The 21,382-nt window shown below is 37.0% G+C and overlaps 2 protein-coding genes across 6 annotated transcripts in view; one reads left to right on the forward strand and one right to left on the reverse strand.

Moving 5' to 3' along the window:
• Window positions 1-516: 516 nt before the first annotated feature.
• On the reverse strand, window positions 517-9,699 carry LOC134759744 (uncharacterized). The gene is made up of 6 exons (XM_063714100.1): window positions 9,649-9,699; window positions 8,857-9,254; window positions 8,342-8,554; window positions 7,012-7,111; window positions 2,237-2,330; window positions 517-974 (listed from the first exon to the last, which is right to left on the reverse strand). Exons 1-6 carry the CDS (start codon window positions 9,697-9,699, stop codon window positions 910-912), a joined length of 921 nt encoding a protein of 306 aa, XP_063570170.1. The 3' UTR covers window positions 517-909.
• Window positions 9,411-21,382, forward strand: part of ELAVL2 (ELAV like RNA binding protein 2) — a 160,170-nt gene continuing 148,198 nt past the window's right edge. For 2 of the 5 annotated variants that reach the window (XM_054519564.2, XM_024251822.3), the window contains exons 1-2: window positions 9,687-10,002; window positions 10,280-10,377. In XM_054519564.2, coding sequence (XP_054375539.1) covers window positions 10,351-10,377 — 27 coding nt within the window. In that variant the 5' untranslated portion in view covers window positions 9,687-10,002; window positions 10,280-10,350. Of the gene's footprint in view, window positions 10,003-10,279; window positions 10,378-21,382 lie in introns of those variants that run through there. The other 3 variants (XM_054519567.2, XM_054519566.2, XM_054519559.2) reach the window with 3 other exon arrangements.

Raw genomic sequence — 21,382 nt, forward strand, 5'->3', positions numbered from 1 at the left:
CCAGGGAAGGTTTCAATCTTTTTTCCTCGTGAGTGGGAAGGATGTTGGGGGAAAGGAAAAGGAGCAGACTAGATACAAACACAGTTGGCAAGTAAATCCTGTAGCAAAAAATTAGCAGATATCCAGACATATAGATGGTGGTTTAATATCAGAGAAACTGAAAGGCAGTATTGAGCTGTAGGACAGGTGATGAATAATATCTGTGCATGGGGATACCAGTAGGTTAATGTACACGAATCAAATACTCATTAGCAAAGCAAAAGGAGAAAAAGGCAGGAGACTGCATACCAGAAAATTATGGTCAAAGTAGAAAAACCTTTAGGCTGAATCAATGCTAAGCTGAAAACTTCCAACATAAAGATTCATACATTGTTATTACCCAGAGATAGGTGTCATCTAAATGTAGTGTTGCAGTTAAATGCCCCATTAGGGAATGGTATAAAGCTATATGAGCAGGATCCAAGCTAGTCATTATATAATTACTGTTGTCAAAACATAATACTTCTGAGTCCCATTCTCACTGAAGCCTTTATTTATTAGATAATACTGGGTGAGAGTAAATTTAACCAGATAAACAAATTGAGGCAGCACCACTCAGTACAGAAGTAACTTCTCAACCTTCCTCGGGCTGCTTTTGGTTTTTTGTTTGTTTGTTTGAGACGGAATCTCACTGTGTCGCCCAGGCTGGAGTGCAGTGGCGTGATCTCCACTTACTGCAAGCTCTGCCTCCCGGGCTCACGCCATTCTCTTGCCTCAGCCTCCCAAGTAGCTGGGACTATAGGGGCCCGCCACCACAGCCGGCTAATTTTTTGTATTTTTAGTAGAGATGGGGTTTCACCGTGTTAGACAGGATGGTCTCGATCTCCTGACCTCGTGATCTGCCTGCCTCCGCTTCGCAAAGTGCTGGGATTACAGGCGTGAGCCACCGCACCTGGCCGGACTGCTCTTGTTTTTAACACCTGAATACCTGAAGGCTGGAGAAGATAACATAAACCCATCAGTAATAGTAATTTACCATAGCAAGGGTTCCCATTTGAGGGGACTTTGAAAGGGGTTCTCAGACCATGAAGGGGTGGTTTGAAAAAGCTCCTTAGAGTGATTCTGTTATATGCCACCTCCTGCCAATCCTGCATCACCAGAGGGAAGCCATCTACCTACCTTATGAAATCACTGGTGTAGTTTAAAGCTGGCCTCACTGGGAATCAGAAGACCAGATTTTGAGTTCTGCTCCACAACTAATTTGACTTAGACATTCCGGGATAATTTATGACCCATCTGCAGCAGAATCACCTATTACACTCATTTAAAAATGAAAATTATCTACCCAGGTCAAAACAACTCTGACATTGTTGCTCAGGGTCTCCATTTTCATAATCAGAGGTGAGAATTTGGCATTATAAAGATTGAAAACTTCACATTGTAAATGAGTTTAGACAAGTTATTACTACACTTCTTTGGTTTCATTACCTGAGAAATAAGAGGTTTACACTGGAAGGTATTTATAGTCCTCCCAGTTCCTCAGTGTGGGAGAGTAGTAACAGGGACTTTGGAACCAAAAGGATATAGGTTCCAATATCAACTGCACTAGTGGCTTAAAACAGTAAACATTTACTATTGCTCATGGGCCTATCGGTCAGCTCTCCTGATCTTGGCTGGGCTGTCTCACATGTTTAGGAATTGGCTGGCTCTAGGCTGGTTTGGATGGCCGCAGCTAGGACAACTGGACTCGTCTCCATACGATCTCTCATGTTTTACCAGGCTACTTTAGGACCATTTACATGGTGGTACAAGGGTACCAAGGGAGAGGAAAAGTGAAGGACTCTTGAGGCCAAGGTTCCAAACTGGCATGTCGTTACCACTACCACATTCTGTTGGTCAAAGCACTTTACAAAACTAGGCCAGATTCCAGGAATGCAGATAGAGACTCCTTCTCTGGATGGGAGAAACTGCAATCTCAATTACAAAAGACGTACTCCTTTGCTGAAGCCTACAGCAGTGGTTTTCAAATCTTAGCTTGCATCAGTATAACCTGAAGGTCTTGCTATTAATAAAACATAGGTTGATGAGTCCACCTGAGTTTCTTATTCAGTAAGTCTTGGATGAAGCCCAGTAATGTGCATTTCTAACAATTTCCCAGGTGACAATGGTGCCGGCTGTGGATCACACTTTGAGAACCATTGCTCTACAATAGACTCTTCTACTCTATGTAAAAAGATTAAATTAAACTTTAACATACAAGGCTGTGTTCCATGGCTCACACCTGTAATCCGAGAACTTTGGGAGGACGAAGCAGAAGGCTGAGGCAGGAGGATGAGCACTTTTGTATTTCTCTACAAAAAAATTAAAAACAATTATCCAGGTATGGTCATGCTACTTGGGAGGCTGAGGTGGGAGGATTAGCTGAGCCCAGGAGGTCAAAGCTATAGTGGGCTGTGATTTCACCAGTGCACTCCAGCCTGGGCAACAGAGACCCTGTCTACATAACATACATAATTTTATTTCTAGGTTAACTTTATTTCTGGCATAGCTTAACATATATGATTCATGATATATTTCTCTCCTAGTAAAATATGGAATTTTAAAAATCTAGATACTTTTTAGAGGACTTTGACTTTCCCTTTTTCCTGAAAAAAATATTCTTTTTAATATTCTACCTTAAACACATAATCAACTCTAATCAATCAGAAACCACTGAATGATTTTATTTCATCTCTCCCCATGCCTACATTCTATCCCCCTCCATGATTAATACAATTAGGCCAGTAAGGGGAAGGTCTTGTTGAATCAAATGAGAAAATCATCTTTTATATTTTGTTAAAATTAACTGGAAACAAATTAACTAGAAATAATTGAACAACTGAAAGCTACATTCATAGTCTACTTACTCATTGCATAGATGAAGTAACAGGCTCAGAGGAGTTGAGTAACTTGCACCAAAATACTAATTTTTTGTTTAATCATCTGGTTGATATGTCATAAACATATATGACCTAAATCAATAGTAATCTACCTTCTACTCTGATCTTAGTTCTCCAAGTAATGGAATTTCTCTGGAGATCTTTTGTAAACTCAAAGTTAATTGTGATTTCCTGGTTCTTAGAAAATACATCCGGGTTTCTATTCTTTATTAGCAAGAGAGAGAGAGAAGTAATTACCAGGTTCTTACCTATTTTTTAAGAACATTTCCCTGGGAAAACGGTCATTAGTTACATTATACTGTGGAAAATGAGACTTAGATAGGCAGAGATTTACCTATTATCACACACTGGAACTAGGCCTATTTATTTTAAAGGACCAGATTTTTTCTACTGCATCAAACAAAATGATAGATAAATATCCGGATCAGCCTATGTTAACTATCCATGATTAACTCATAATTAGCTGAATTATTTTTAGACTTGCAGTTACTGGTAGCAACGCCTATAAATGGTCTAATATTCTTTACATTTTAAGTATTTCAAAGACCTTGCTATTTGCCTAACATGGTTTTATGATAAGTAATGCTTATTAATCACTTACTATATGCACAGCATTATACACAAACCCCATATTTATTATCCTATTTAATATTCATGACAACTCTCTAAGAGACATACTATTTTTATCTTCATTTTACAGATAAAAAACAGACTGAAATGATTAAATAACCACTCAAATCACACAGCTAGTAAGAAGTAAGGTTGGAGCTCAAATAAAATTCAGTTTGCTTCAAAGTCTTACTATCGTATTCGTGGCACTATTCTGTCTTGCTACTTGTACATTTTTTTTAATCAACTAAAGTGATGGTATTACAAAAATAGCTTTGAATCAATTGAACACTGAGTCTGTTTCAGAATAAGAAATTTATGACAGAATGGAAGGGGAAAGGTGAAAAGGAAACATCTGGCTTATTCAAAGAAATTACAACTGAAAATAGCTATGAGACTGACGTGTTTAGCTAACACATGTGACCAAGTGTGTGGGCCTCCAAAGCTGTCCCTTAGGAAGATATATGCTTATGTGAAGGATGACTTCCTTGCTATAATACATTTTAGACATGTTTTAGATCTTATTATTTTGTGTATATACCTAGTTTTTTTGTAACAGCAATGAAAAATCCTGTATTATCCAGTTTTTAAGTGATTCCTCACTTAATTAACTTGATGTGATTCTGAACAAGGTTTTAGGTATTTTCCTAGATTAAATCCAACCTTCAGAGAACATACTATTGTCACATTGCTGACATTCTCCTAAATTGTGATTCACATTGTAAACATGACTCCTAAAGAGGACATTTTAAATTATGTAGAAACCAGTCATGGTGGTTCATGCCTATAATCCCAGCACTTTGGGAGGCTCAGAATGGACGATAGATTGAGGCTAGGAGTCTGGGGTTACAGTGAGCTATGATCGCACCATTGCACTCTAGTTTGAGCAACAGAGCAAGACCTTGTATTAAAAAAAAAAATGTGTGGAGCTATGGCAGCAAACTAGGATCATCAATTAAATAAGTATTTATCGTTTTCCAAGGTCAATATTCTGAATATTTCAATATAAATATATTCAAAAATAAACACATCCCAGTATGTTTATTTGAAAACAAAAGCAACAATACATTATGAAAGGAAAGAGAAAAGATATTTAGACAATATAAATGTTAGATTCTGTCTCTTTTAGTACAATTATGGGGCTTCCTCAAAAAGAATTGTCAGTTGTGGGACTTTAAAAAAAAAAAAAAGGTCCTTACAAACCCACTCCAGGTTCAATACTTTGAGCAGATCATCCAAACCCAAAACGGTGACCTAGTCATAGGTGCATGGGTGGAGTCTCAGAAAAGTTTTTTACCTGAAATTCTTCAAAATGGCTGACATTCAGAGTCATATAATCAAGGCAGATTTTATTTAAAAGCAGAAAACCACAACAATCGTGGCAGATATTTCAGTATCATAATATTCAGAACATTCAGCTAAATATGGCTTAACTAAAGGGCAGTTTATTTTTTCGTATACAACAAGATGTCTAAAAGTCAACAGTCCAGGACTAATTGAGCAAGTCAAGTTTGCGATCAGAAACCCGGGTTCTTCCTATCTTCCTTCACCATCTTTCAGAGATCGGTCTTCAACTGGTTCATAACTGCAAGATGGTTGCTCTAGCTCCAGAAATCACATATACCACATAGGAAGAAGCAGGTAGGACAAATGGGGCAAAAAGTCATGGCAGTGGTCGCTATTAGTCTTTCATCAGGAAAACAAAAGCATGTTCAGAAGGTTCCTCAGCAAATATGTATTTACATTTTTTCTTTCTTTGAGACAGAGTCTCACTCTGTCGTCCAGGCTGGGGTGCAGAGGCGTGATCTTGGCTCACTACAACCTCTGCCTCCTGGGTTCAAGTGATTCTCCTGTCTCAGCCTCCTGAGTAGTTGAGATTACAGGTACGTGCCACTGTGCCTGGTTAATTTTTGTATTTTTTAGTAGAGATGGGTTTTTGCCATGTTGGCCAGGGTGCTCTTGAACTCCTGACCTCAGGTGATCTGCTTGCCTCAGCCTCCCAAAATGCTGGGATTACAGGCGTGAGCCACCACGCCCAGCCACATTTACATTTAGTTCGCCATAACTATGTCAAACAGCCACTACTAGATGCAAAGAAAACTGGGAAATGAAATATTGAAATTCCCAGTCTCTAAGTTAGGGTAAGACAAGGAGGGTGGAGGTTAAGAATTCATGTTGAGTGAGGCAAATTACGATGTCTGTCTCAATAGGACTGACATTTTACTAGGCAGTGTGTTTTTACACTTTGTATCATTAAATCATCACAACTGTAGGAGTTGGTCCTTGTTCTTTTAATTTTACTAAAGAAGGAAGTGTGATCCAGAGTAATTAAGAGAATTATACAAGTCACCCAGTTTATAAGCATTGGAATCAATTTCTATATGACTCTAGAAACTCCACTGTCTAACTTGGGTAAAGAAATCTTAACAGCATGCAAACAAATGCTTTCTGAAAAACTGAGTATTGAACTTGCTTTTCAAAGGTAGCATGCAAAAAATCTTTAAAATCCTTACTGGATTCTTAGACACGATCTTGTTCTTACACGCAGCAGAACTTGTTGAGAAGTTTCTAAAAGGATAGCCAAGGTCGCTTGGGATGAGCAACTGTATTCCATTAGTCACTGAAGCCCTTATATGACTCTCAACATTCACCCACTGGTAGGAGATTTATAGACAGCGAATTACTTATTTAATACCTAGCTTATATATTTTCCAGACTTGGTTTGCTTGTATTGATTACAATGTAGTCCTTGATGTATGCCAAAGAAACTCTTTTGCCCTCAATTTTTTCCTGCCATAGATAACGCAGAGCCTGAAATACATCACATCTATAATCCCATTAACAAAAATAGGAAATAGAACATATTACCTTGTTCAGATATTAAACATCTTTTCCAAGTCGTACTGTCATACAGGTTATTATGGAATAGGCTAGAAACTTTTGGTAGGACAAACATTTTTGCAGGACAGTTTTTAAAAATATATCTAAAGTGTTTTGGGGGCTTAATAGCTTTACCTCCCAGAAAAAAATGTATTTACATTTAAGTGTATAATTCTTGCCAATTTGGTACAACTGTGTTCCACACTTGGCTCAAGTTCTCCTTATTAAAGCTGAATGAGTTGGTAAGTCTTAATAATCTCCAATGATGTTAACTTTTCCCAGGTGCAATCTTATATACCACAAGGTTAATACATTTGGTGCATATACTTATGGGAGCTGTTTTTATACATCTTAAAATTTTCATTTGTTAAAAGCCCGGTTTCTAAATTTATGGTTCAATTACTTAAGTCTGTTTTTCAAAGTTCAAAGAAAATATCTTTCTTCCATTAGTTAGCATTCCCATTCCTTCCATTTTCCCTGACTAAATAAAGTTCAAGGTTAGAGGAGCAGCCAAGAACAGAGAAAAACGAACTTCGTAAAGTGGCTATCTTCCAGGATGCCTACCACCATCGTTGAAAAGTCCATTGTAAACAAACAAACTTACCCAGCCAGCTAAATGAGCTATTTTTTCAAAAATATCTCGGTAGTTTTCAATCAAGATGATGTAGTCCAAGAAAAGTATTTGGTATCTTGCCCATCTAGGTCTTAAAGAAATGGAGAACTTTAATCATAAACTTTTGTTATGATTACAATTAATAACATATTACAAAATCAAATAACTATCTCCACTCCCAACTATTTTATACTTATCTTTTTCATTATGCAAGTTTATTACTAAAACAATGTAAGAGGAAATGTCTGAACAGTTTTCAGATGCCCTTACAAAGAACTATTTACATAAAAACAATTATTTTGCTAATTTTATACAATTATACATCATATATAATTATCTATAATTTTTATTTTTACTCATTAAGTTATATCACTAAGGACTTCTTTTAGGCAAGCTTAAGTTGGTGTTACTGTTAGTAAATTAATTAGTTAGTCAATTAATTTAGATTTCTCACTAATTCCAACTGGCCTTCTCTTGCCCCCTACCCTTGCCTTTATATTTAATTCTAGGAAATATGTGAACAGAAGTCTGGTACTACCTTCAAAACATACAATTGTAAAAAGGTGGGAAAAGCGGCCCGGTGCGGTGGCTCACGCCTGTAATTCCAGCACTTTGGGAGGCCGAGGCGGGTAGATCACAACGGTCAGGAGATTGAGACCATCCTGCCTAACACAGTGAAACCCCGTCTCCACTAAAAATACATAAAAAATTAGCCGCGCATGGTGGCAGGCACCTGTAATCTCAGCTACTCGGGAAGCTGAGTCAGGAGAATGGTGTGAACCCGGGAGGTGGAGCTTGCAGTGAGCCGAGATCGGTCCACTGCACTCCAGCCTGGGCAACAGAGTGAGACTCCGTCTCAAAAAAAAAACAAAAAAAGGTGGGAAAAGCAATCGCTTTAACAAAAAAAAAAAAAAAAAAAAAAAAAGGAGGGGATACTTCTGAGGCCTGGCAGGTTTATGACCTGAAAGAACCACTGAGGTCAACACCATAGTGTTCCTTTACTTTGCTGAAAGCTTTCTGACAAGGTCTCTCCTTCCCACCTGTTAAAAGTGGTTTCTTGTTAGAAGCAATTAAGAGCTGAAGGTTATTTTGCCTTCCCCGTGGATCAGAAGCTCTTTGAGGAGTGGCATAAAATCTTTAGTGCTATCCCATGGCGTACAGCAGGCTGCACAACCTACACAAATTTTAACTGATCAATACATAAATGGCTGACATAAAAATGGAGAGATGCTTCATTGTCATAAATACCGTTTTCTCTATGCTTCTTGCTTTCTCTTAGCTGCTATAAGACATCAATGATAAAAACATGTAAGTCTATTACACAGAGTCAGAGAAGTGGTGCTCCATAAACTCTAATAAATATAAATAAATAGCATCCGCACGGTTCTGGAGAAATCGCTCAGGATGTCTGGAAGGTGCTTTGTAGCCACATGAAGAGTGTACAGCATCACAGTTAAGTTGGAAACGGGAGGCCGAGTGTAAAATAAGTGTACTTGTCCACACAGGGAAGTAAAAATCACTCTGTAAGGCTTTCCTATAGAAGAAAAACCAGCGCCTGTGAACTAGGTTCTTGGGACCGTTAACAAAACTGAAAGGGGGGAAAAATGTCAATGGGATGGTGTCAGTGGGGTGGCAGTGAAACAAAGATCCAAGGCTCCCCTTACAGGGGGAGAAAGAAGAGATATTTTCTTTTCTTTTTTTGCCTCCCTGGGGCAGCCTGGCCAGCACAGGCAAGACTCAGAGTGGAGTGAGAAGTGAAAAGGATGTCGGGTCGGGAGAGAAAAGGAAGAGAGAGAGGCGGGGGCTAGTCCCCAACGTGGTGACTTCGCTGCGCACCTGTGGGGCCGACGCTCTGAAGCGGGACGGGGGTGTTGGTCCGAGGGGGGGACCCAATGGCCAGGGGAAGGAGCCCTCGCCCGCCTTGGGAGTCTCGGACCCTGACTGACACTCGCTTCAGCATCCTGGCAGCCCTCCCGGGTGGGTCGGACTTTCTTTCGGTCAGGTTGCAGAGTTCTTCCCGGACTGACTGCGCGCTGCCTGGGTGCAGAAGTTACTCCTGCAGTCTCCACCCCAGCCAGGGCCTCTCGGGCTGGTTTTATTTTGCTCTTCTCGCCGTGCAGCCCGCCCCCGACACCGTCCCGGGCACTGGGACGAGCGCGGCGCACGTGGAGGCGGCGTCCAGCGCCTGCCGAGCAGCGCTGAGTAGGCTGCGCGCGTTGACCGGCAGTTGCAAACTATTGGCCAGTTAACGTCCCCCTCGCTCCTCCACCCAACTCCACCCCGTTCTTCTCGCCCCTTCCGCCTTCGTTTTTCGATTTTAGGATCCTCTCCTTCCTTAAGTGTTTGGATAAATTCGCCGTCCGTAATCGGTTCAGTTGGAAATTACCCGATGGTTTTCCTACTTTTTTTGAACGCTGACTACAGAAAATGGCATAGGGAGGTGGGGGAAGAGGGAGGAAAGTGTGTGTGCGTGTGTGTGTGCGCGCGAGTGACAGGGGACAGAGACGAGAGATAGGAGAGAGGGAGAGGAAGAGAGGGAGAGAGAGAGAGAGAGAGAGAGCGAGCCCAAGACCTGAGGGGAGGGCAGGGGGCTTCCCTCTCCTAGAGGACGGACAGAATGATACATACTGTCATTAACAGTGTTGACCCACCCAGACCCCACCCTTCGGTTGCATCCATCATACAGTCATTACAAAGAGGTAGCGCTGTCACACTGCTTGCCCTGCTCCTGGGGCTCTCAGCTGGCTTAATGAGGTGCACCCAGCCGGGGCTATTGTGCAGCTCGAAAGAGGCAGGAACGAGACGGCAAGGATCCTAGCAGCTGCTCGCAGCAGCCTCGCAGCAGCAGCCAACCCCAGACCTCAAGTGGATGAATGCCTCTGGAAGTGTTTTCCTGAAGGAACCCATCAGGCAGTGGAAGACTGTGGCAGGGCTAGTGAACTTAGATGGGGCTTTCCTCTGCTGCCGTTGAGCTGGCTGGAGGCAAGTGCAGTCACTCGGGTAATCGCGGGGGTGCTGGGGGCGGGGGTGGTGGTGGTGGTGGTTTTAAGCCAGTCCACGGTCAAAAGGCGGCTTGGATCAATTTCCCCTCCAACCACTCAACTCTCCCCTTTACCTTTTGTTTTGTTAGTTTGGCTTTTTCCACCCCCACCCCCTCCCCGGTATGTTCTGAACAGTGCGTCTTGCTCTGGGGTTTGATTGTATATTTAAATGTAATTCTGATTGGTGAATGTTCTCTCCTTTTTGTTGTGATTACTAGAGATACTTTAGCCCTGCCTTCCCAGTTCTGCGCCCAGCACAAGCAGTTTTGAAAATTTAAGTGCAAAAAGCATGACAAAGCAATATGAGGTTGCCGTGGTAAGTGAACTTTTAAACCGAAAATTACCATTTCTTCTCGTCTGCTCGGTCTGTGGGTGGTTTGAAGGGGAATCCTCACACACAAAGGGTTGGGGGCTGGGAGGAGGGGTGGTTAAACAACAACAAAAAGAAACCCGTACAAACCAGTAGTGCTAATTTTGTTTTTCTCTCTACTATGGTCAGTGGACAAGTTCTGTATTTATATGTTTGATACTCTTGGGATGGTAATAGGCTTGATGCATTTAAAGTGAGTGAGAGTTGGCAGTAAGCAGGGCAGAGGTGCAGGGAAGGGAAGCGAAGGGAACTAGGTTATTGTCTGGTTTCAAAAGAACCTTGCAGCTCTGACTTCCTGAACTCGGCACATTAGCCGGGTCATTCCTGATCAAAATCCTGAAGAAGAAAAGAAACAATGGGGTCATCCTCAGCTACTACAACTATCTCTGTGTCCTCTCCTGCAGTTAGACCATTCTTCCTCACACTTCCTCAGGTAGCAACATTTGAAGCCATCATTCTTAGACAAATTTTAAATACTAAATGATGATGAAATAATATATTTGCAAAGTTGTGGTCTTAAAAGGTTTGAGGCTGGAGAAAGGAATTGCTTATTAACCCTCCTTCCCACTGCCCTCTCCTCTCCTCCCTCTTCCCATTCATTCCACTTTTTAAAGTGTACAGATTCATTCATTTAAGAGTCCTTCTTCAGCATCCTTTCCTAATCCCTTTTGTTTTTAAATAGGAGGTATATTCCAGGGATGGACTTCCGGATTTTGACCCTTTATCTCATTCATTTATCAAGAATAGGTATCCAACACAGTATTTGTGACAATGTAAACAGTTCTAAGTTTGGTAAAAGACAGCCTTTGCTCTGGAGAATTCTACATTGTTTGGCCTGTTTTGCACTTTTAAAAAAAGGATTAATAGTGCTCAGTAGTCTTAAAAACTTTCAGTTGCCTTTTAACTTATCCAGGGCTGTTGCCATGGAGAGAACTGGGATGCCCTATATTGGAATGGACCTGCCCATTTTCTGATGAGGCAAGGCCAGCTAAGTTTTCTCATTTGAAGGATGGGATGGAAACAGAAATACCCACTGAAAGGAATTGTTTTGTTGAGTCCATTCTTAATTTTCATTTACGTGTGTGTAGATATAATTGCATGTGCCTACATTTCTCAAGACCTATTCTGAAATAAAGATTTTTAAATTATAAACTTCCTGTGATCATAGGAAACACAGAAAATAACTTAAAAAATGATGGTATTGCAATAAAGCTTAATGTATTTTAGCGGGCATATATTTTAATAACTTATTTTAACAACTGACTTATTTTTTGCCTATTCTACATGAAGTTACTGTAGTTCAACAGTAACTACCACAGGAAAGTGATACCTTATGCAGTTAGCTTCCAAAGTCATCAATATTGATTTTAATCTAGCTGTTTGCAATAACCATCCTTAAAACAGTTTTCATTTGAGAGCTAAAATACCAAAATGGTTAAACTACTAATTTGTTGGTACAAGAGGAATCAATTCAGTAAAATTTGTGAAAAAAGAGTTTAGATTAGAATATAGTATTTTATGTCTTTGTATTAGCAAGAATTTCAGTTGAGAAATTTGCTTCTTCTACCCACTAATATCCATAGACCACAGGTAGTCAGCTAGCAATGTTCTTAACTGTATAATTAATTTTAGGTCATATTACTCAACTATCATAGGATTTAATTTTACAATTAGTCCTGAACTATACTAACACTACCTGGGGTTTTAAAATAAACACTTTGAACTATATGTATGCAGTGCTAAACAAAGAAATAATTCATTATCTACTACTGATGTATAGATATTTATAAATAAATATATGTCCTATATATGTAAAATTAAATTACTTTGACATGTGGAGAAAAACAACTTTATTTGGAGTTATTTTAATCATACTCATAATTTCAAACAAGCCATCAGATTTACTTAGTTTTTACCTAAACACTGAAAATACTGTTTTAGTTGAAGTAATTCATTAAAAATTATTATTTAAAATAAGCTGGGTAATTGAAAATTATCTTCTAAATGATAATAATGCACGTAGTTTAACTGCCTTTAAAATATTTAGACTCTTTAATGTTATATATTTAATGCTATATATTCCTCATACTTTCCCTCACCATAATTCTGTGCCCATTTTAGGTTTGCTAAATATTCTTAATATGGAAATTTAAAATGTAAAAGTACACTTACCAATTTTTTTCTACAAAATACGAACATTTTTATTTTCAGTATAATTGCTTTTATACCAAAATTATAAGTGTTCTATTTATGTTATTGGCACATTGGAAATACAGTGGTCATGTTCCGATATTTTTCTTGAACCTCAGTTTATTAGAATAAGTTTTACAAATAGCAGAAAGCTTATAATGTTCACAAGCACAAAATTCTTAAGTGTTTTCAACTAAGCAATACTCTCATAGAAAGTCATTGATTCCAATGACAGTGACTCACTTTAAGTGAAAAAGTATTCATGCATAAAAAAGTGAGATGTAGGAAGTGGCAGTGGATGGCAGCCAGGTTATCTAATGGTACATTGCAGGTTTTGCCCTTTGTACCATATCCAGGGCATGCAATGTACCTGCAAGCATAAAGGCAAAAAAGAATGGCTGAAGTGACATTAGAGTTTCAAAAATGCAAAAATCTTCATTTATTGTTTCTAATTGGTATGAAATGTAGTATGTATCCTATGTCAAATATACAATCTAAAATCTCGAAGAAGTTAACTTTTAATAGTTAACATGTGTTGTCTACCTGCTATGACTCAGTCATGGATTTAATCATATATGTAAGTGCCTTATATGCAGTATCTCAGTTAATCTTCAAAACACTTTAGGTGGTAGTTTTTATTTCACCTAGAAACTGAGTACCTAAGGTAAGACAGCTCATGAACCATAAAGTAAGGATGTGAATCAAAAATCTATCTGACTCCAAAATTGGATCCAAAATCAAACAAAATGACAATCAAATAATAGAAAGATATTAGATTTTAAAAGGCCTTCATATAAAGCTCATGTAATTTCCACAAATTCTGAGGGTAGGGATTGCCTGTCAATCTTGGCACTTTTGCAATACAACATTTTTGAAGAAAAAAGTTTCACTGAAATATTTTTAACTGTACCCACATTGGGTTTGGATACATTAGCCTGGTTTGTCTGGTTATTTCTCTTTTGGGACATTAATTATGGAGAATTTATTATATTCTCGATTCTATTCCAAAAGCAAAAGGAGAGAAAGATTAACTCAGTTATAGTGACAAAAGTATTTTAAAATAAAAAGCAAAAATACCTACTAAATAAAAGGAAGACCTAACTGTACCCAATTTCCCTTAAAAGGGAACTTAAATAAGCAGAGTGATTTTAAAAATTTTAATGACTAAAATGGAATTTAATTTTTCATTTTCAAGACTTTTAAAATTTTGATTACACTTACATTTGGTAATGTCATAAAATGTTATATGATTTTTATAGGTAGCAAATCATTTGATATTTTTAATGATAATATGTATTTTCTAAGCTAGAGTTTACTTTGATATACTTAATCAATTAACTTCTAATCACAGTGATTAAGGGGGATTTTTTAGAAACATGTCAGTGATATAGAAAATAAAAAGTTTTAAATAGGGCCCTACTATATGATTCCTTTTTAAATATTAAAGATGATAGACTCTAATAAATACAGAGAAAACATCCTTTCCCATCAAAGTGCTCTAATTTTGATCTTTTTTGTTTATAAAATCTTTGGACTTGAGAGATTGGGACATAAATATTGCCTATTCTTGGGTTTGTTTATTAGCTTAGATGTGGAGTAGAGATGTTAAGATTTTATCAAGGTAATTCATTCAAGCCTCTTTAACAATGAAAAAATGTTTAAGGACATCATTGACATTCAACAGAAAACTGCTCAATATTTCACTTTTCACCTGAGAAGAAATGAAAGCACTCAGAATAACTCTATCTGCACTTTATGCAATAAATGGGCTCCTGAGTTGTTTTGTGTAAATCTTTTTTTAAAAAATCGCCTTACTTTTTTTTTAAATGCAGAGAGCTCACACGTTAAAATACTATTTGAATTAATGATCTTGTTAAGTGAATAACTTAAAAAAATTGATACATCCATTTTGTAAGTTTCAATTTTTTATAAAGTGAAACTATCGAAATTAATCATGTTTAAACCTCATTACTATGAGAGTACTAGTAGATTTTTTTTTAAGTCAGATAATTTTGGAATTTTAAGAACCAGTTTACTAAGGGGAGAATTATAAGGCTTGAGCATTTCAACCCACAGTATTCTAGCATTCAACCACTCAACTCTATTTCACTTTGATTTTGGAAAAACCCCTGAATTTTTACCCCTCTCAAAACTAATTTTAGTTACTGGTCTAATTTTAAATAAAATTCAGGCCAAGTTTTTTTAATAGCTAATAAAATGTTCATATAATTTTCTGTTTCATCCCTTGATGTGGAAATTTATATTACATGATTATGTACTAAAATCATACAACCGTCTATACAATTTTTCTTTCCATTCAAATTCATTGAAGTGCACAAATCTGTCTATATAAATAATGAACATATGTAATTATACATATAAAAGTTATGGTTATAGCAATATGAAGTTAAAAGGGAAAGTTATTAGTTGTTCAGTATTAAATTTATGGTATAATTAACTCCTCAAAACATAATTTTATCTAATAATAATATTAACTATTACTAACTAAAAATCCAGGAGTATTTTAGGATAAATTCTGGAGTCTATTTTCTTCTACCTCTCCATTATTGTTTTGTCATAACTGTACAAAATGATCATTTCACTTGGAAAACTGGTAGGAAAAATGTGAACTATGTTTAAAGTAAGAAAAAAACAAAGGATCTTAAGAAAGTTCCTGCATAGGTCCTGGAATCCTTCAAGCTATGCACCACAATTATCCCTGTAAATCCTTTTGAATATAAAATCATCACATTTTGTGTTCAAAGTAAAGTTATTTGTTGTACATTTTCAAAGCCTCTCAGAGCATTACAGAAAGGGCAGAGTAATACAAGCTAGACACAGCCTCGCTTGACAGACATTGACAAAGGCTGAGAAGGCAATGTTAATGCTTTTAATTTTTAAAAAATAGAGATTATAAAGTTAATAAAACCTGAGGTCATTACCATTAAGAACTAAGAACTCAGCTTTTCAAGTGTTTTCAGTAAAAATAATTAACTATGGGATAGGTAGTTTAAAGAGCTGATTAACATTATAAATATTTAACAAAATCTAAAATACTACCACGGTCCTTTGTTAAAGATAATTAGAGCTAAGATTGCTACAGAAATCTAGACTTTTGAATTTCTAATTTCTTAGTGCTTAATTTACCATTAAATCTGATATTGTTGCAGAGATGATATTAATATATAAGTTTGATTCCTACCATGAATACTGCCACATTTTGATGTCTTAGAATGCAGTGAATGATACACTTCACTCAACAGACATTATTACATGCTTACTGGGTTAGGCACGGTGCTAGAACCTGATAATACTTGGCTGGCAAAAATGGCTGTGCTGTCAAGTAATGCATACTCTGTGCAAGAGATAGAGATGTCAACAGATGGTTATAACGTAGTGAGATAATTGGTATCAGAGATATGTAAAAAGTACTTTTAGGAGCACAGAGGAAGCTATCGCTAATATGCCTGTGATTGACTTTAGTGTGGTATTCAGGAAGGCTTCTCAGTGGAGATGGAATTTTGCTTACTGACTTTTTTTCCATTTTAAAGAAATGTAACAGTGGCTTTTCAAATAATATATAGAAAGATGAAGTATATATTTTTCTTGTCTTTACCTATTGATATGTACTTATGATGAGAGAGAAAAAGTTTTCTGTGTAGGATGCTGAGTTGTTCAAGATTCATTAGTGTAATTTCTCAGATACACTGCCTTTGACAAATGTGCACAGCCGGGAAAGCCTTTAATATATTGATTATGTTAGTGTTTTGTTGCTAGTAGCATAATGGATAAAGCAAAGGCCCCATTTTCATTCTTCTATGCTCTACCAAAAAAGAAAAAAAAGTATCTTGTAAACTGTGAAAGGCACACGAAAGCAGAAGTAATTAAATAATGTAAATGATGAGGGAGATTGCCTGTGATCTGGGCTACATTTAGAAAGGGGGGTGTAAGAAAGAGATTGTTTGAGAGGAAATGATATGAAAATATTTTAAAATAGGAAACAGAGTTCTGTTTTATAACAATAGATTGTCAGCTTAAGCAATTTCACTTTCCTTTGTATTACTTTCACATTTGCAATGGAGGAGAAGGGAAGTACTATTAATCTGAAATTTTCCTTATTAGTAAGTAGTACCAGTAATCAGAACAAAATTTGTTTCTTAAACTCCTAAATGTGTGTAGTTTTACTGTAAAAAACCTTCACTTCAGAGTGATTAGTACTTTGTGTGAATATCATTATGCATTTTGCTGTCTGATATCTTGACAATACAGTTTAGCTTATTCCCTCTGGGATTCTCTCCTGGCAACAATTTTTTATTTCCCTGTGTTCATTTTTAGGAAAATCCTCTCAACATTGTTATAAGTATTATTTTATAGGAAGGAAGTATGTAAAATACTCTTGAACTCATTTTACTTGTGAGTTTGAATAGCATTCAGATTAGAATGATTTCCCCAGAATTTTGTAGGCTTGCCCAATCCAGCTGTATATTTTATATGCTAATGTAAATTCTATTTTTGTTCCCCTTGGGGGTTTAAGTGATTATAATTGTTGCTCTTCAAAAGCCAAACAGATGATGATTGCTGCTTCAGGAGTATACCAAAAGAAACTGGCTTTCATTAAACCTGCTCATCCACTTCCTAATTATCTCCATTTTATCTAGCTAAGAAGCAGGAAAAAATGGCAAGTACAGTTCATTGAAGCCAGTTCAGTTATTTAAACATCGCTTTATTGAACTAGCAGGAGGTGTTAAAGTAGGGAGAATGTTTTCATTCTAACACTGATATGTAGCCAGTGGCCCAACTCAAGAGTCAGTTGAGCATCAAATGCCAGAGGCCATAGAGAATGAGAAGGGAGAGATTTTGAGTTATTCTGAGAGGAGTCCTCTAGTGGATACAATAAATAGTGCTGCAGTGACAGCTATTCTGAAATATTCTTTTTGTTTGTTTTTCTTCCTATAAAATCAAAATGGAGTTAGCTATTTAGTATCCACTAAGAAGCACCCAGAAATACACTCTGAGTGAAAAGGAAATTTCCTATATATATGAAAAAAAGAGATATATATTGATAAATTCTAAAAGGACACCAAATTCCTGAGACTGGCCAATATCAAGGGTGCTTCAGGTCACATAAGCCTTGGGATCTGCCCATCACTCAGAAAGTAGATTCTCAGGGAGGCTGGTTTTCCTCAACAGGGGGACTATCTCTACCATTTGGGCAACAGTGGCTCTGAGTTATCCGTTCTCCAGTCCTCTAGGGTGGCCTTGGAGTTGAGTTGCACTGGAACATGTTTCTGACCCCTTTACTGGCTGTCCTTCTGATGGCACAGAGAGGGTCCTTGAATTCTCACTCAGGGGAACAGAAAAATGTCAGTCAACAGCTGTTCAGCTTCCAGCTGTGAGAATGTAATTCTCTGCTGGTTAAACGAGAAACCCTGAAGGGGCTCTCTCCTCTCTGAAATTTCAAAGAGCCACGTTTTGGAAACCAATTGTCTAAGGTGAGACTTAGATAAAACATTATATTCATAAACAAAAAATGAAATGGAAGGTTCTGCATTTTCTATAGATTTTCATTTTCATGTTCCATGATATTTCAACAAGTGTCAGGCAATTTCACTTTTTGAAGTTTTAACATAGAGTTGTTATCTGATGAGCTGATTTTGAAACTTTCGAGAATCATATTGAAAAAGAAAAAGTTTACTTAATTTTTAAAAAGGAAATATGTTCCTGACAGGCATTTGTATAATTTACTAGAAAGTTATATACGTTAAAAATTATTTTCCTCTAATTTCTTATGCCAATAAAAAAACTTTCCAGTGTTCATAGATTTACTTTTCTTTTAGCTTTACAATAACCCTACAAAGTAAAACAAGCAAACACTATCGTTTGCTTTATATATAGATACATAGTGATTCTCAAAAAGTTTAAAAACTAGAATCTGGGCATTCCAACTCTCTCATTGACATCTTGATCAACATCTCCTTGATCTACCAACAGCTTGCCAATACATGATGTTGAATTATATTTAGATTGCAGAGTCATTTCTAAACCCCGAGGGTAGGGAGTCCTCAGAGAATAAGTATTGTCCCAATGAGCCCTTAGGTAATCTATGCAGTTTGCATTCTTAAACCTAGAGAGAGGGTATAACAATAGTCTTGTTCTCTAGAAACTCTAAATTAAAAATTCTGTCTGGTGGGGTAGCAGCACTGGAATTTCTCTGAATTCCTATATAGAGATATGGCAGGGTATAAATCACTCTGGTTTCCTACCAAGAAGGCCTATAAAAGCTGTAAGTCTGAGAATGTACCAGCTGCACCCAGACTTGCCCTAGGCACAAATGGTGGAAACTATCTGATTGGTTTCCTCACCTCCTCATCATCTTCTCTTGATACTTTTAGGACCTGGCTGTCCTTTGTTCCCCTAGGCTTACGCTGCCACCTTTACTGACATTGCTAATACCCAAGATCTACTAGGACATATCTCTTTCCCTTCCAAGGTAACAGGTTGTTCATCTAATAAATTAATCTCCACTAATGGGAAGATATTAAGGAGAGTACTGATTTCTGTTAATATTTAAAATTGGCTCTCAGGGAAAATGCACGTGTTTCTGTTATACAATCATGGTGAGTAACTTGTGGGATGGTCATGTCAGTCCAACATGTATATTTTTCTGGTAGTTTTTTTTCTTAACAGCATGGCACCACCTGATCTGTATCATTGAGGAGAGTGCATACTTGAAGTAGGACAGTTAGAAATGAACTAACTCAGAAGGAAAATATAACTCTGAAAAAACTGATTAAGTAATTTTGGCTTATTTGCCTATGTTTATTAAATAGAAGTAACAAACATAACAAACACTAAAATATATCTATGCCAGTGGAATGACTGCAATTTCCCAGGGTTATCTCACATGTTCTTTCATTTTACTAACAGAAAGTTGTAGAAAATCACACTTATTCTGTGACCTCATAGCAATATGAATGTAAATAAAATCTTTTAAAGGTATCCTAGTTAAATCTTTTTCAGTATAACACAAAATATAAAATTGGCAATTATTCCAGTTAATCTGCTCAGCAGAGATAACTGAACCAAAATAGTTCAAGCCACTGTTTAACTCCATGTTAACTGCACAACTGAAAAACCTGTTCTGATTTTTGCTCTAAATCAGTTGTTCATCAGAATCACCTGTGGAGCTTTTCATACACATATGTGCTTAGATTACACCTCAGAATTACAGTGAAATCTCTTGAGGTAAAGGGGAGGCATCTGTACTTGAACAGAAAAAAACCTCACAGGTAGATTGTGTTGCACAGCCGAGTGTGAGAATCCCTGGGTTTTCCTTTATCCAGTTCTGTCATCTAATGAAGATTGACTCTGTGCCAGGCACTTGCCGAATACTTTAGTCACTTAATGCTCACAACAGCCCTAAAAGGTAGGTTATTTTTAATGCCCATTTTAAGAATGAGAAAGTTGAGGCTTAGAGAGGTTGGGCAACTTGCCCAAGTCATATACCAAGGACACATGAGAGGCAGAACCAGAATTCAGGTCTGCGTGAATACTTTTAACCAAGACAACCCTGAACTTGAAAGGCCTTTTTAATATACAGATTGAAAATGTATGGCTGTATTTTATAGCTGTAATTTCCAACCTAGAAGCTTCAGTTTTGCTGCTTTGATTACCCTAGGAATATCTGGAGCATACAGGGATTGTTTCATTTTATGGCCTTAAAAGGGCCACTATATTCATTTGAAAGAAGACATGGTCTGATAGGTGAAAGATACTTTAAAATTATAGGTAAAATGTTTTGCTTTCCTTATATAAACATCACAGATGACTTTCTACCTCAGTTCTTAATTCAGAAACTCAAGGAGCTGCTATAAACTACCTATTAATTTCATTGCAAAAATTATTCAGATATGAGACAGAAGAGCATGATTTTCCTTTCAGGTCAATTTCTTATAAAAAATTAATAATTGTGTAAAATCATTGCTGATAAATGCAGTTTCCAGTGTGGACTGTGCAATTTTAGGATTTGTTCTTTTTGATTTGGGATTGACACCAATATTTAGAATAGTGATGACTCATGTCTAGGACTGAAATTTGTTTTTCATGGGTTTATACAGTTTTCCTCTTGAATTGCACCAAAAATGGTTTTTTAATTGGCTTTAACTCATGCCCAATAAATTGGACGAAAATTGATTGCCGCAGTCATGTTTGGTTTAAAATTATTCAGGACTGCGCCATGAGTCAAATGAGTGCATGAGTGAGGGCAGCGGCACTTTATGTCCTCTGTATATGACAAATACGTTTTTTTTTCCAAAACAGTCGTCATTCATATCTGAAAATTAATATATGTCTGTGGTTTATAAAACTTAAAAGATAACAGAACACATTAAAATACATCATATTAAAAAATAAGTTTCTGTTATTTTGGTATTTTTTCTTAGTTAGTACCTTCTTTTCCAGTTCTACCAATGTCATAAATCTAATAAGATAAATAATACCTGTTAGATAGCTCTTGTTAGATTCTTGGTCATGGTATTAGAATATTTCTAAATAGCAAAACAAAATAAGTAAGAATGTTCAGAGACTGTGCCATCAGTCACAGTTGAGACATTGAGCCAGTTTTCCATTCTCTGAATAGTGATTTTAAAGACAAAAATTAAATAATATGAAAATTGAATTAACTCAGGTGACTGTTTAGGACATTGAAATAGCAATTCACTAATGGTACCTGTCCGGAAGCCAGTTTTTGTTCAATCTCATT

Source organism: Pongo abelii, chromosome 13, assembly GCF_028885655.2.
Source record: "Pongo abelii isolate AG06213 chromosome 13, NHGRI_mPonAbe1-v2.0_pri, whole genome shotgun sequence".
In the NCBI taxonomy this organism is placed as follows: domain Eukaryota; kingdom Metazoa; phylum Chordata; class Mammalia; order Primates; family Hominidae; genus Pongo; species Pongo abelii.